Below are 16,615 nucleotides of genomic sequence, written 5' to 3'. Positions count from 1 at the left end.
TAAAAATTTCTGTGAGTACAGTGCAATAGTAAAAATTTCAAATGTTGAAGTTTTACACAATGATAATCTCAAGGGTCTAAGCACACAAAACAATGAAAAATTCTTGCCTAGATATCAAAATAAGTTAAAGAAACCAGTGCTGAATAAAACCCTTATATCAAAGAAGAAAAGCAAATTAACACATTTCTTACATAACAGCACTCATTACGGGAAATGACAAAGGATAGCGACCCGATTAAGCGCCAATTTCTAAACTCTTTAAGCTTGTGGAACTGACTTAATTAAGACGCAATGTTTATTTTAGATCGAAGAGTGAGTCATATTATGAGGCAAATCTCATACTCACAGCCGCCTCAGTTTGTCAAGCCCAGAGAAAGCACCATTCATGTCCTCAATAGTCCAGGAAATTTCATTGTTCTTCAGATCCCTAATATTAAAACGGAATGTTACTAAAACTGGTACCAAGTAGCTAACAAAAGATACGAGCATTCTCTTTTGGGATACACTCAGAAGTCTAAGACTACCACCCAGGTGGCATGTGATTTGTAGTCTAGTCCTCCTAATTCCCACATCTTCTCTACGCCTTTCCGAATGACAGAAAATTCTCCCTCTTTCCATAACATTTTCAGTTTTTGTCCAAAATCAGGACAGCTGACTCTGGCTCTATTAATGCCTCTATCAAGATGACTAAATCCTGAAAGACTTGAAGAGTCTGAAAAATACATTAAACTTTTAAACCACTGTTCCAACCACACAAGCAGGAGTTCGCCAAAGCATACAGTATGTCTTTCAATTATGTAATGCTTCAAATAGAGAACACAGCAAAAGTTTCTGACAGTGCAAAAATCACAAGCCCATTGCGCAACATTAAAATTAGTGTTTGAGAGATTTTTCAAAGGTCAATTAATCCAATTCCCTCTTTTTTCTCTTGGACAGAGATCAAATCTGGATGTAACTGGTATGATCAACAGGCATCTTCCTTTGAAGCCTTTGTATACCTTTTTGCTCTTGGTAATTTTTAATCTGCATTTTATAAAAATTAGTGGACTTAAAATTGTTTCCCTCTTGAGCAGTTAGCCATTTCCTGGAGATCCTGAGAAGGCCAACTATAATCACCCAAACAATCTGATCACTGTCTTTTTTAATCCCTTTAAGAAACCCATCTGGATGAAATGGACCGATTTTAATCAAACTGATCTGGGAAAGATTAAGACACTACTTCTAAGGCTGTACACACTTCCTTCACAACAAAGGAAATCTGCTTGGAGAAAAGTGGGCACATTTAGGAACCAATTAGGTTCATGTATGGAGAGCAAACTGTGTAACTTACAAAGTCTTTAAACTGGAAAGCCCCCGGAAGGCACAATCAGCAATGTAGCTGACTTTGTTGTTCCCAATGTGCAGGGTATTTAGCAAGCTGAGGCCCAGGAAGCTTGAATCATCCAACCTTGATAAGTGATTGAAAGTTAGGTCCCTGTAAAGGAAAAAGGAAAAAAAAAAGTAAAAAAACACATATAATAGCTTTTACTTTTTAATTCAACACAATGATTTGTTAAAAAAAAAAAAAAGACAGGTAATATGTGCAACCACAATAATCCTTATTCTAAAACTCTGCCTCCTTAATAATGCCCAGGTAAACATCATTTCTAATCCCAGTAATTTAAAAAAAATCTCTTTATTTGAAAATAACCATCATTGCTTTAGCCCATGCGCCACAGACCTGAAACAGCAGAGTCGGCTTTAACTTATCACAACAAAAATATGACTAGGTTGCATGTGAAAAAAAGCTGTCACCTTGGAAACTGTTATGAAAATTTCACAGATCAGTGGTAAGAAGCTCATGCTCTGGCATGATCCCTGCTCTCAAACTTGAGGAGAATAAAAGGCAACTCACAGCTCACTGAGTTTTTGGCAGAACTCCCAGGCATCAGGACTGATCCTGCTGATGGCATTTTGGCTGAGGTGAAGTTCCTGCAGCATCAGCAAGCCATAAAGCCAGCCTTTGGTAATCTCTGTGAGGTTGTTATGGTCCAGCTGCCTACATTTACAATGAGAATCAAAAGCAGGATCCAAAGTTCATTATCTAGTCTTTTCAAAGGGGACATGTGATGACAACCTATTACATATTACTATTGTTGCTAGACATTTAGCTTTTGTTATATGAAGACATCAGCAAAAAAGACCACATGCTTATAAATTTCTAAGTCGTTTTACGTAAAACAAAGCTAAATTATGAATGACTATCAATTATAAGATTTTTAACACAGAATTTCAAATAAAAGCTATTGAAGGTTCAGTGGTCATGCTACCTGAATAGGAATTGTGATGTTCCACACTTACAAGATTTCCATGTTGCTCAGCCCCCAAAAAGCTCCATCCATAAGTTTTGTTACTCCATTTCGTTGCATTTTCAGAGACTTCAAAGCTCCAAGCCCTTGGAACGTGAGCCCATCTACGTTTTTAATCTTGTTTCGGTTCAGTTCACTGCGTTGGATATTACAGTTAAATAGTTAGCTTATATGACAAATTCTGGAGGTAGTAATAAAATTATTACAATATAGTGAAACCAGCCAGTGTTAAATTACATATTGTCTTAAATTTCTAAACATTTTATTGATACAAATTTTGATTTAATAGCAGTAAGTGAATTTCCTTCTGAAATGTGTGATGTATTTCTGGAATGATAGAATACTGAAACTAGACTACACTTTAATTTCGAAACTGCGTCCACTCAGTATAAAACTAAACAAATTAATATTTGTCTTTAAGTTATCCAGAATGAGAATGATGACTGTGACATTCAACCATGAGGTTTATTCAGGAACAGGGAGGTCAAGTTGATCCACTCAGTCTGCTTACAAAAGTTGGTTCCTCTTGCGATTCTTTATGTTTAGCGCTTTCTCTTTAAGGCAGTCATTCTCAACCTCGCTTGCACACCAGAGTCACCTGCGAGTTTTAAAAATTACTGAGGTCTGGATCTTATCCCCAGAGGTTCCCATATAATTGGCCTGGGGTGTGGCCTGGCCACTGGGATTTTTAAAAGCTCCCCAAGTGTCTGCAATGTGCAGCCGAGGCTGGAAACCACTATTTTGTAGGAGCCTGTTCACAGATCATTCAACCAATACTAACGAGATAGTTCTTTACAGCCACTTAAGCCATCAGAGCCTCCTGGAGTTGTTGGCATTATTCTCATAAACCCCAGCTATCGAGAGTCCCCAGGATTTCTTCTGTGCCACGATGCCACCTTTGTACACAGTTGTTCGACGATTACACTGTTCACTCTTCTGGTAACAACCCGACAGGCCTTGTGGGGCAAGCGCTTGTTCTAGGTGACCCTAAGGCTTGTTCTGATTCGGCGATTCTACAACTCCAGCCCTCAAAGGGAAGATGGCCACATCCTTGCTTCTAAACTCTTTCTGCCACATTGTGGATTTTGGGGAACAGACACCATGGATTTAGAGGAGATGAGGAAACATTACCAAAGAAGATGCATTACTTACAGGTGTTGCAGTTGGGGCAGTTTAAACATCTTGGGTGGGATAGTGGTGATTCGGTTCCTGTTCAGCTTCAATACCAGGAGTGTGTTGGCCAAATTGTCAAAATACCCAGGTTCCATCGATGTGACCCGGTTGCTGTTGATGTACCTGTTGAAAGTTTGAAGATGAGATTCTCTTTCTGGTTGCTTTGGGAAGACAGAGTGCACGCATGACCTGTACTATAACGAATCCCCAGAGAACCTAACCACCATGTAGAACAATGGACACTGTAATCACCGCTCCTTTGGTCCTTGGAGACCAGTACTGACAGTGATTCACACACACTGGCAGGGCAAGAGTAACTGGAAAATCTGGATTATAAAAATTTATTAGAGATGCTTATCTACTTTTTAAAAATTAATTTCATTTTTATTAACTTAGTAATAAAACAACAATGAAATGACAATGGTTTAATCTCATTTTTTAAAAGAAGTATGTTGTACCCCATAAGTTTTCTTATCCCATCCATGAGAAGGGATGTCTCATTCTTTTGTTTCAAAGTATCAGAGTAAAATGAAGATCGTGGCTATTCGGACTTAGAGCAAATTATCAATCAGTAAGAAAGTCCTACTTTTGATTTATCAGCAGGAAAAGTAGGCAGTTTGTTATATCTTAAAATTGATTTTCTTATAACATGACATTTTCACCACAGGTAAAAACTTTTGGTAAAGAAAGTTGACTTACAGATATTTGAGTTGCAGAGGGGGAAATACAGTTTTAAGATCTGAAATATTATTGCTGCTGAGGTCCAATGTTTCCAGGGATTGAAAATGTTTCAGCTGTTCAGGTAAAATTTCAGCAATCTTGTTTCCAGCTCTGCAATAAAAGGACAGCGAAGGTAACAGAGGTAACGGTACGACAATCTGAAAGGTGAAAAATACTCTCTGTTCCAGACTCGTTCTCTGGAAAAATGGAAAACTGATTGCTCTAAACAGCATTTTTGAAAGTTAAAGAGCACCTCTTTAGTCACTTTGATTTTGAATTAAATAGTACATCATAATAGAAAAATATATGAAAAACATTCCTATAAAAATCTGGGTGTGTTACCTAAATGCTATGCACCTACACTGACTTTTCTTTGTTATTTTGTTAACAGTCCTTCTTCCTTGTCATTTTTTATTAAATGGCATGTGAATGCCTAGCACCAAGCTGGCATTCCAGGCACTGATTTGTTAGTTCCCTTTTCCTTCTTGTTGATTCCTAATCTATTTCTAATTCTTCGCTCGGAAAGTACCCATGCTTCAGGTGCCAATGAACTTAAAATACTCATCAGATAGGGATGTTTTTACAGCTATGATAGAGAGATCTCTTTAAGAAATAGCAAGTTTCAAAGCCCTGCCATATACTTCAAAACCAGGGACTATGTACGCTTCAGGGCTCTGAATAGTATAAAAGTGTTACATACGAGCACCCCAGTCGAAATAATTCCTGGGAGTAGATTTAAAATATCTGACATTAACTAAGAGTCTTGACACCAAACCAGAATGTCCAATATGGTAGCCACACAAAGCTCTTTAAATTTAATTAAAGCTAAATGTTTAAATTCAATTCCTTAGTCACAGTTGCCGCATATGCCTGGTGGCTGTCAAACGGGACACTGCACAGGCAGAACACTTCCACCATTGTGAGAAGTTCTACTGGTGAGCACTTTAGACCACAAATTAAAAAGAGAGAGAGAGAGAGAGAGAGAGAGAGAGAGAGAGAGAGAGAGAGACAGGCACCAAGGCAAAGCTCATAAGTGGTCATCAAGACAACAGGTTCCAAGGGGGATGTCAGCATTAAATGGCCATCTTGCTAGAAGAGAAAAGTTAAACTGATGGGTGGGCCATCTTAATTGTCATTTTAGACCTTTACCTTTCCAGGCAATCACTTGGCAGGGGAAGACAACGTGTCCAGGTTGAAAAGCTGGGAAGATAACAGTCTGTTTAAGAAAAAAGCCGCCTCTTTACAACCAACCCCAAAACGATGAGACAACCTGAAGGCTTTGTGTACTGCAGTCTGCAGAAGTCACGTGCTGGTGTTTCTACGCACATCTGTAGTTAACCTCCACTTGATGTGAAAACCTAGGAAATCCATGTCCTGTTTGTACCTTTCTTCCCAATAGATGCCTTTCTCTGTGCTCTGAGTTTATTAAGCTCTTCTGTATTATTGTAACTCAGAAGCCTCTCACCAGCTCCGAAGGTTCCTGAGTTAGGTCCACCCGTAACGTATTTCCGCAAAGCCTGTGTGGCGTTCTGTCACAGCCCTCACCCTGGCGGTCCTGTCTGTCATGCTGGGAGCTCCCTCCACACAGGGACATGTCTCTACTCCTCTGTCTCGGAACATGTACAGGACTGAATCACTTTGAGGACATATTATGAGATTCCAAGCCCTATGCTAAGCATTTTTTCCATACACTCCTTTGCCATTTAATCGTGACAACCTTTCTCTGGTACAGGTATCACAGTTAATTTTAAAATTAGGAAATTAGAGGTTTTAATCTAACAGTCCAAACACTCCCAAAGTGCCTCATGGAGTGAGTCCTTACTGGTTACTGGTCCCAAAACAATCCCTGAAATCTTGTTTCATAGCACACAGTTGCAAAGACATTTTGCCAGTAAGTCCTTATGAGGACACTCACCCCAAGAAATGCCTGCAACTTCCCACTCTTGTGGAAGTGCTGCACTTCGGGTTTCAAACTAATGTGGGGCTCCACCCTGGCTCACTGAGCCACCATCATGCCCACACTTAGGAAGCCCTGGAAGTGCCTCCAGCTGTGCATGCAGCCTAGGTTGCTAAGAGGGGCCCCAGGGGCCTGCCTGTGTTTGGCACCCATCAGAGTGGCAGACTTCCTGATTACCTGCACACGTCAGGGGCTGCCTCCCCCCCACAAGGAAGAATAAGGGTGTTAAGTCTCTAAGCAAACAACTAAGGAAGCTTCTCAAAATAGTGTTAAAATCCTCCCTATGTTACTTTTAAGGACTATGGGGGGATCTTTTGTAATTCCAGTCATCCTCATTTTAAAGTAATGCTATCTATATAAGATAACAAAAGGATGCAGATGGAGGAGCCGATTTGTGATAACAGTAAGGTGAAAAAAGACAACCACCACAACAAACCAACCACAATTAGCATCTCCATGTACCAGTCACATGGAGAAATTCCCATAAAGCTGTAGGGACTTTGTTTAGAGTCAAGTCAGCCATGACCTCTGATTTCGGCCAGTTCCCACATCTGGATTGGCCAGTATATAGACTCCTTGATCTAGTTGTGAGGTACGGGGTAATGCAAGTGAGACAATTAGTCATTTTCAAGGTCCTGGAGATGGACCTGTTCCAAGAAACAAGCCACAGGGCCTCAGGGCCAGGGTGTGTAGGTTAAACAAAACCACACTTTAGGGGACAAAAATGTCTTAAATACACAGCCCAACTGTTTGCATCACCAGATGTCCACCCACAGTGGAGTGGCCCTGACGTGCCCAGGTGCCCCTCTCCCCACCCCCCTCCCCTCCCGAACCACCACCTCCCATTAAGCTGGGCATCTGGTTTTGGCCCCCAGGCTGTCTGGGGCTAGTACAGTTACACTTATATTTAACAACAACAACAAGAAAACGCTCAGCCTCAGATTTCTGCAATAAATGGGGCAAATTGGTGTTTTTGTGGGAGGGAGCCAGGGACCTACAGGTGTCTTTCACATTAGTCAAATATGGCTCTGAGTTAGATACCAGGCCATACAATCTTTGGTTTATGTATTCGTTTGTTTATAAGGTAATTATGAACAAGGTATTAAAACTGCCAATTACTTGAGTGACGAATAAAATTTTCCTTGCAGTTAAAGTATGCTGCAGCCAAAGCCAGCAATTTCCTGAGCTGTACACCTCCTAAACTGCAGTGTGAAAGTGCTCCGTGAGGGATGGCGCGCACACAGTGCTGTCTTTGTCAGGACCGCTCCCCAGCACAAAAATCCCTTACACTGCCGGGATAATAGTCCCTGTATCACAAAATCTTAACGCTATCCTAATAGCGCTGAATCAGATCCAAATACCAGTTTCATATTAGCTCTCAGCCTTAACTGGCACATAACTACCTGATACGTACCAACTACATTAAAAAACTGCTTTAAAAACTATTTTTAATCACCTAGAACCCTCACTATAAACACATATGATAACAGAGTGGGTCACAAATAGCCACTTCTAGAAGACAAAGATTCCATTCAAATCCAGCTTTTATTTCTCTCCTGATATGGATAAATACTGAAATGGACGAATACACTGAAAGCACTGCAGTTAATGTTTTTGGCAGGAAATATGCAATGCTCTAACCAAAAACAAAACAAACTGCGCGAATACCTTTCTCTATTACTTAACTTAATGTGAAAATGCCATCTCTGCATTGTTCAAAAATCACGGTATGGTGCTGTAAGTGCTGAAAAGCATTTCAGTCTCAGGCAAACACATCTTAAGGACTACGAACATTTTGGTCGTCTATGTTTGTTGACAGTACAAGGTGTCCCGTGGTTAAATCATTGCCGAGGTCAAGTATAATCAGTCCCCATGGACAAACACAGACCTGGGGTCTGGGTCAGGTGGAATGCAGAGGGTTCCCTCAGGCTTCTCAGAGGCCACAGGAGAAGCAGGAGTCCTAGGCACTGCAGCCTGGGCTTCTCTGGCCCGACAACAGTGGCTCCACTTTGTTGCTAATTTCACCTTTCAGCCCACTTTGCCAAATACCTTTAAAGTGTAGAGGCAACCATGACTTACCATTTTGCACGATGGTATTTGCTCTGAGAGTGCTCAGGATCTATCAATGAAGGAGACAGATATGGGAGTGGTCACTGAGGTAATCGGTGATAAGGAAAGAGGGCAGTGGAGGAGGAGAGGACAGCCTCCCACAAAGAGGTGGGCGGGGCGCAGGCAATCAGCACAGCTTCCCATGGCGAGGCGGCGGCTAGTGATCCAAGCAGAAGCAAGGGAGGGCAAGGCAGGCCTTCTTCCCTTTGCGGAAATGAAAGAAAGCCTTGAGGGCTGAAGTGCAGAGTTCATGGGGAGAGACTGGAGAGAGAGGAAGTTCAAGAGTGAGGTGATGGAAAGAGACGACAGGTCAAGTGGCACCCTGGAAGCCGAGTTAGGCATCTGGCCTCCACGTCAAGATCAAGTAGGGGGAGGAGGACGGAGGATCTCAGATGGTGGGGTGACAATATCAGAGGTGCATCTTAAAAAGGCTGCTCTGGCAGCTGTGGGTAGAAAGCCTGGCTGGGGGCAGGCAACACCAGGTGCAGGAGCACCGTGGGAGGTGCAGAGGACAGATGGTGGCATGTTGGGATGCTCATGACTGTCCACCTACGTGTCCACTTGGGGGGGTGAAGCACCAGTCATCCTCTGGCTTCCCAGGGCACACACTGTGCTCTTTTCCTCCCCTGACATACAAGCTCCACTTTTCAGCTCCCTGGTCTCCGGCCACAGGGATCCGGTTCAGTGCTACTAGAAATCGCCACTCCCTCTACCTGTTAGTACAGTGTTTTGTAGTGCCCATGTGGGAGGCCTTCTAAAGCTCGGAGGAGCACAGACTATGGTTCTCTTCTGCTCAGGTGAGAGGTGCTGACTAGAAGAGCCCAGTACATTTTTGTGTGATTTCCTATAATCACTAGGAAAATGGACAAAAGTATCATTCTCATAAATTAGAAATGTACTTGTTTGTGCTGATACTCTGATCACCTCAACTAAATGTAAACCCAGACTAAATTAGTAACAGCACAATACAACTTATCAGGTTAGCAACATACCACTTGGTATGACGATGATTGGTTCTACTTTTTGACCCACTATGATTGCCAGAAAGCATGAGTCTCAAAAGGACCTCATGAACTCTTAAGTGGATATAAATGTTGGTAGTTGATTTCCAGAATCTGAAAGGAGAGTCACAGAGTGAAATACTCTTTGTTAGTGAGGAACCAGAATATCAGGTTTTTCACACTGGAATTCCTGAACCAATTAAACTGTAACTTCTTGATGAATATGAAGTATCTGTCAATCATTTCAACTGTCTCCTATCTATTGCACAAGCTAGCAGGCGGTTTAAGGCTTTGCAGCTGTGGTGAGTGTGTGTGTGTGTGTGTGTGTGTGTGTGTGGCATTTTCATTTTAGAGAGGGTGTGTGCAGTGAAACCTAATTTGAAACCTTTTCTTATATGTTGCAATGCCTTCTTTTCTTAGAATGCATTTCTCTAACCACATCCCTTAAGTCCAATTCAGTTATTGAAGCTAACAAATTGCTGAATCTGTGGTCATTCCATACAACCACAGAGCAAGCATATTAACTGCACTGACTGGGATCATCGGCCTGGCCCCAAGGAAATACCGATTTCTATATATAACTTGCAAGCAACCGGTTTAGCATCATTTATGAAGGAATTACAAGTTGTTAAAGAAAACACTGTATTTTGCAAACACATTAAAGGTCACTTATACTTTGAACAATTACTCTACTTCCCACCCCCCCCAAAAAGAAACCTTCCTTGAAAACTATCTTGGCTGGAATACTAACACCCCATAATGTTAGGCTTCTTTTAACAGAGAGACTTGGCAAGCAAAGGACCTCTCCCATGCAGATAAAAATAAACTCTCTGCTCATCTTTTTTTTTTTTCTAAAAAAGTAATTAAGAAGTTTCATTAAAAGAACACATGTTTAGACCGGTCCAGTGGTACTGTGGCATCAAAGAGCAAAGCCAAATGAGGCAATTTTAGCGAGGAGAAAGATTCTTGATTAAGAATTAATGATACTAAGCAGCAAATGAGCCACCATGAGGAGCGAGGAGCCAGTTCTATCAGCTAAAAGCCAGGTCAATATAAAATATAATTATCTTTTGGATCGTGAACATTATAATGACGGCCACAATGTTTTAATACAATAATCAGGGCCCTATTAATATTCCAATTATAACACATGTTAAAAGTAAAAAAAAAAGAAATGAGTCAAAAACCCATTCACACGGCATACAAAACAACCCTTTTGATCCTCAAGTGTAAATTCAATTTACTTCTTTATGTAAACAGAAATTTAAGAGCAAGTCTTTCAATTTAGGATGCTAAGGAACACACTTACTGAACAATTATTTTAATCTGAAACAATTTAATTATGTGCAATAAAATTTAACTCTAATTTAGTGAAATTTAAAAATCTTCCCTCTCTCTCTTTTGAGGCAGAGGCCCTCCACAGCCACTTTCACACACCAGGCAACTGTCACTGTTAAGCTGTGAGTCTGAGTGTTCCCTTTAGGTTGTGGTTTACTTGGGAGCGGAGAGAACTTCTAATTCATGTTTGGTTCCTCCAAAGACAGAGCCAAATGAATGGGTTTAAGACCCTGAAGTGATGAGCATTAGTCCAGAAACTCTGGATATTAAGTTTAGATTAGCCTGCAAGGATTTATCTAAATTGTGGTTCAAGATGCTCATGTATGTCAAAAAATGTTAGGACCATTATAGCACCACCCAGAAAAAGTAAACATAAAACTGTGGTTCCATATGCTAAAGAACCTATTAAATGTAGGAGTGTGTCCTCTGCTCACCTGGGCTCGCTCTCTTGTGCGCCCGCAAGCCTGCCCTCCTTTCTAGAGGGCGCTCGCACTCGCTCACGCTCTCTCCCTCTCTCCCTCTCTCCCTCTCTCTCTCTCTCTCTCTCTCTCTCCCCCTCTCTCCCTCTTACGATCTCTCTGAAGCAGCCATTCAAACCACAGTTTCCCAGCAAGGGGATGTTGATTCTGTTCCTGGTTCTATTTTGATTTACTAGACTTTTGTGGACCTTGATTTTCTCACCTGTCAACAGGCAGAAATGGAATGGAACGATCTGTCAACCTCTAAGAAGCTGAGATTCTAGATCACAAACACTGCAAATGACTAGATTTGCTACAGAGGCGTCACATAATCATCAGGCAAAAATGCAGCCTTTAGAGAATCTGGCCTCACTTTGGGGGGACCGCACCTCTCTGTTGGAATCCCTGCCTGGTCTTACTTGGTTTATTCCCTCATTTTCCTGGGGAAAATCTTCCATTAGCTTTCCCAGATACCATATGTAGCAGTGTTTTTTTGTTTGTTGTTTGTTTTCTATGTTTGGAAATATCATTATAGGATTGACAGTTTGGGTGTATAGAGTTAAGATTAGAAATTCTTTTGCCTTAGGATTTGAAGACATTGTTTTGCTCCATTATAGCTGTTATAGTTGTCAGTCTGAGAAGCCAGAGGCCGTTTTGATTCTCTACCCAGACTTTCTCCAACTTCAGCAGGCACCAGAATGATGATGGGGCAGCAGGGCTTCTTGAAGCAAGACCATGGTGCCCCACCCTTGTGGTTCTTTTTTCAGTAGGTCTGGGTGGAGCCTGAGAATCTGCATTCCTACCAGGTTCTCAGGTGATGCAGACATTGCTAGGAGTGCACTTGAGGGGACCATTGTCAATCCTGAGAGCTGATCTGCTTTGTGTTCTTTCCCTCCCTCCTCTCAGAGCTTCTCTTTACACCTGGTACTCTGAAATTGCACAGCAACATCCCTTGGTGCAGATCATCATGTGTATTTAATAAAAGGCAGTCCTAAAAAGCTTATTATGGGCTGTGTGTGCAACGGACCTGCTGACTGGTCAGTCACACCACAGACCTATTTCATGGCCGATCTCCAAGTCTCACTGCCCAAACCCTCCAATCTCAAATCTAGTGTCTACAAGGGTGAACAGGAAAGTAATCTGAGGGCTAACAGGGAAAGAAGTACTGTCACTCTGACTACTCGGATTTGGCTGAATTTCCCTGACTGCACAATAAATAGGCTGCCCTCAATCCCCAACCCCTGTCCAGCTAGGCCTGTGTCCCAAATTCCTGAGATTTTGTTTCAACCCTCCAGAGAGGACGCTTCCAATCCTCTCTGCCTACATCAGGGGAGGGGCAGTCCCTGGGCTTTGAGTTTTAGAGGAGGAACCCAGAGGTCCGACTGCTTCTTCTAAAAGAGGTTTAAGCAAACTCCCATTTTTTTAGTGCTACTTTGCACCTCCACCTTTACAGGTCTTGAGTTCCTGAACTACTCTGAGGTTCTGAAGGAAGGAAGGAAGGAAGGAAGGAAGGAAGGAAGGAAGGAAGGAAGGAAGGAAGAAAGAAGGAAAGAAAGAAAGAAAGAAAGAAAGAGAAAGTTTGCTTCTTTTTGGATCTACTCTGAAGTCAGGTACAATTTGCCTGTTTGCTTGCAAAAATTTTTATGGCATCTTTCATTTGAACTGTCTCTTCTATTTTCTCTCTGTTCTCATCAGTGTGCAGTCCTTTATTCTCCTTTTCAGGGGATTTAGGAAGGTGGGGAGTTAAGTTAATGCATTTAGTCCACCATCTGTGTTAACCCCTGTTAATGTGAACAGGGGTGTGAATAGGGATGTGAACAGTCAACTACAAGAGCCACAGAGCTGTAAGGACAATTCATCTAATAGATGACTTGTGACCCCAAATCTCTCTATGTATTAAAATCATGGCCTAGAAGCAGCCATAGAAACTAAGCTGGGATAAGGCAGTGTTTTGAATTTTTAATCAATCATTTTAAAAGGCCTATCTGAAAGAAATTCTTATGAAAATGGCAAGTCTTGGGTCCTCAGCTGATGACAACTGAGTATGAGACAATGCCACAGTGTGGTCCCTAGGAAGCCAATAGAATCTTAAGCCTCATTAATTTCCTATTTGGGCCGAGAGTGATGGTCCAACCATATTCTGTATTAGACCACATCTCAATATTTGTTCTGGGCACATTATTTCACAACGTCACGCCAGACGAGCAATGTGTGTGGGGTGGACTTTAGGAATCTGGATGTACACCATCCAGTGAAACAGCCACTGGCCATGTACATTTAAGACAAATTAAATGGAAAATTCAACAACACTAGCCGTATTTCCAGTGTTCGGCACCCGTGCGTGAGTGGCTAGCGCGGTGGGCAGCTCAGACACAGAGCGTTCTGGCCAAGGCGGAGAGTGCTCCTGGGGAGCACTGGCCTGGACCGCCTGTCACACGGGCGACGGGAACTGGAGTCTCAGCTGGGGAAAAGAAGGCTTTAAGAAAACCTTGCATTTTCAGTCTTGCTTTATAATGCTGAAAATAGAAGGAAGCTGTTTTCTCCAGTGCAGAATTAGGAGAACAGGTAAAAGCCACTGAAGGGCAGAGCTCAGCTTAACAAAAAGCCCCAGCAGTCTGAACTATTTCCAGTGGAATGGCTCCTTCCTGGGAAGTGAGCTTTTGTCCCTGGATGTGTTCACGGGGTCTCATCTCCGGATGCCCTCTGTTTCAGAGGTTTCTCCATGGGAAGGAATGTCTCTGCCAATTCTAAGGTTAGAATTGAGTACAGACACTCAAAACTAACAAAAACGCATTATGATCAGTAATATATATAACATACAAAACTGTTTCTAATCCCTGACCTTGTTCTTGATACTTAAATGAAGATGGTGGTGAGGAAGTAAAAGCAAAAAAGATACAGGAGAAGAAGACTAAGAGACAGAGGGATTTACGCAATCCATCGACTGCTTTCCTGACTCTGTGAACACCCACCTTTAAAAACGCTGCCCTCCAACACCTTGAGTGGGACGGCATGGCCATTGGTGACTAAGTCCGAAAAGCATCTTATTTTTTCAAATTATTATGCTCATTCTGATGCTATTCCATGTTTGTTTTATTATAAAAACACTGAAAATTGCTCATGCACAGTCAAATGGGCAGTCAAATGCTGCACGGTACTTGCAGCATAAATATTGCCTTACTGTTTCGTCTTGTTCTCACCCTCCCTCTAGAGAGGACTGTGTCTGCTGGTAAAGCTTCAGGGAGAGAGAGGGGGACAGCCAAGCAGGTGATCTGAAGTACTAGAAAGGAGGTGCTTATATTTATAATTGCCTTTCCTTTCATGTTTTGAATTTAGTACTTAAGCAACTTTCAGCCAAAGAAAGAAGTCTTACTGATTAGAGCCCTGTTTCATTGTTTTGGTCTCTCTACTCAGCTAGAGCCCTGCGCCTCTGGTCTAGGTAGGACAGCAGAGATGCTGCTATAAAATAAGGAAGAGGAGGAGGGAAAGTAAGGAGGCCAGGATAGAAACACATGTTGAATCTTGCCACCCCAATCAAGAAGAGCAACTAGCTGTAGCTTTATTGTTTTGTCTGTTTTGGCAGCACAAGTCTCATTCAGCTTAAAGTCTCTGGCAGAAGTTATACTTGATATTTCAAAGTAGCAACCAAAATGGCCAGCGTAAAGTTGAGAGAAAGGATGAGGAAATGGTGTAGGTTCGGGATACACATGGGTAACGCAGGAGTTTTTATGGCATGCTCCACAGGAAGGTCAAATTAAGGGACTAGGGGTCCATTTTACTGACTCTAAGAACCATCACCAAAGAAAGATGCTCAATGGGTCACCATGCCAATCTAATAATGTTGTTCCCCTGGAAAAACCAAGTTTCATTAATGAAAAGTTTAAGTGTGTGTAAAGAGGCAGGGACATTACGTGTGTTAATTTGGACAGGGCTATCCTTGTGGTCACTCATCTCACAAACATGCACCGATGGGCCACCATCTGCCCCGTTCTGCACTGATGTCAGGGTGGCAGAGGGCATGAAAACAGACACAGTCTCAGCTTTTATGAAGTTTCATTCCGGTGGGGGGAATGGACATTAAAGTACCACAAGTGCAACTGAAAAATGTAACAGTGTATCTTATAATAAAGTAGGCAATGCAAGTAAAGAAGATATGAAAATATATGAGGGGACCCCCGAACCTCACTGAAAAGCTGGGGGAGGGGGAGTGCCCCAGGCAGAGGGCAGGCATGGACCGCAGGGCCTGGGGCAGGAGCGTGCTGGCACAGGCCTGGACATGGGGGATGAGTCGAGAGGAGGCTCAATGGGAAAGAAGATTCGGATCACGCAGAGCCCCGCAGAGCTTAAGCAAAATTTTGCTCTGGATCTAAGAGCAATGAAGGGTCGAAAGAGCCATGACATGATCACAAATTTGTTTCAAATACAATCATTCTAAATTAAGAATTCAAAAACCTCGCAAACTTGTATCCTGGGGAGCAGTTTCCAGTAAATGTGAAGATTAAATTTAAGAGATTATCTCTCACAAACACACGTCTGTATACAGAAAACTCTTTCATGTGCAAATCACATATAAACATTTTAAAGTCCAATAAAAGAATACAACTTATCATATTAACATGTGTACATGTTTGTAAGACCTGATCTCCAAGAGCTTATGTCCATCTGGATACAATGGCGTCTGGCTTGCACTGGGGAGTCTGCAGCGCTCTAAGGCAATGCCCTACATGTGAAGACACTGGTCCACTCACCCACGCGGGCACAGCATACATTTTGGGGTGAATTTTTCAGTTAAGGTGATCAAGTTCCATGGGCTCCTTTATACCCAGATGTAGGTAAAGAGGACATGGTTTATGTTCACTTAATCATAACTAAGCTCCTTGATGCCCAAGGAAATTAAGTTTTAATTGTGACTAAAGCTGCTCCCAGACTTCCTTAATTAATACGACAGAATGGTGACCACTTTTAACATACTGACTCATGCAGGTTTGGGTTTTAAAAAAACAGCAACTAACAATGTTTGCGCTGTACTCTGCGGTCTTAAAATGATTCAGTTACATCATCACTTGAAAACATATGTAATACTTGCCTTCCGTATACACAGCTTTATCTGAGTTGTGAACTACTAAAATACCAATGTTTTAAAAGTTATAAATTGAGTTTCATGAACTATTTGGGTCAAGTCTGAGCCATGCAATCAAGCACTAGTCTCTTAAATCACTGTCTCCTGAACTGACTTTTTGCATTAGTCTGATTTTTGAGCTGTAATGAGAAATGAAATTCCCACTTATGGGGGTACCAGATACCCCATTAAGATACTAGATACTGGGTTCAGTATCTAGGTAAAAGAACACTGCTGACCAGATTTCTAACCACTCGTTCAAATCTACCCTTTTCATCATCCAGAAGTCAGTATGCAAATGATGCACACCCACAGCCAATGGCCCTCCGTGGGGACAAGGACGTGGAGCTAACACACAGCAGGGCTCGGAGAACACAGGGTTCCGGGCGGAG

General features: G+C 42.1%; 1 protein-coding gene across 1 annotated transcript in view; it reads right to left on the bottom strand.

The window, feature by feature from the left end:
• Window positions 1-16,615, bottom strand: part of LRIG3 (leucine rich repeats and immunoglobulin like domains 3) — a 43,963-nt gene that overhangs the window by 14,218 nt on the left and 13,130 nt on the right. The window contains exons 4-9 of the mRNA XM_028532398.2: window positions 4,221-4,352; window positions 3,501-3,644; window positions 2,341-2,484; window positions 1,895-2,038; window positions 1,331-1,474; window positions 347-427 (exon numbers count right to left, since the gene is read on the bottom strand). Coding sequence (XP_028388199.1) covers window positions 347-427; window positions 1,331-1,474; window positions 1,895-2,038; window positions 2,341-2,484; window positions 3,501-3,644; window positions 4,221-4,352 — 789 coding nt within the window. The remainder of the gene's footprint in view (window positions 1-346; window positions 428-1,330; window positions 1,475-1,894; window positions 2,039-2,340; window positions 2,485-3,500; window positions 3,645-4,220; window positions 4,353-16,615) is intronic.

This window comes from Phyllostomus discolor, chromosome 2 (assembly GCF_004126475.2).
Source record: "Phyllostomus discolor isolate MPI-MPIP mPhyDis1 chromosome 2, mPhyDis1.pri.v3, whole genome shotgun sequence".
NCBI classification, from domain to species: Eukaryota; Metazoa; Chordata; class Mammalia; order Chiroptera; family Phyllostomidae; genus Phyllostomus; species Phyllostomus discolor.
The sequence above is the reverse complement of the archived record's forward strand: the minus strand, read 5'-3'. Positions and strand labels throughout refer to the sequence as shown.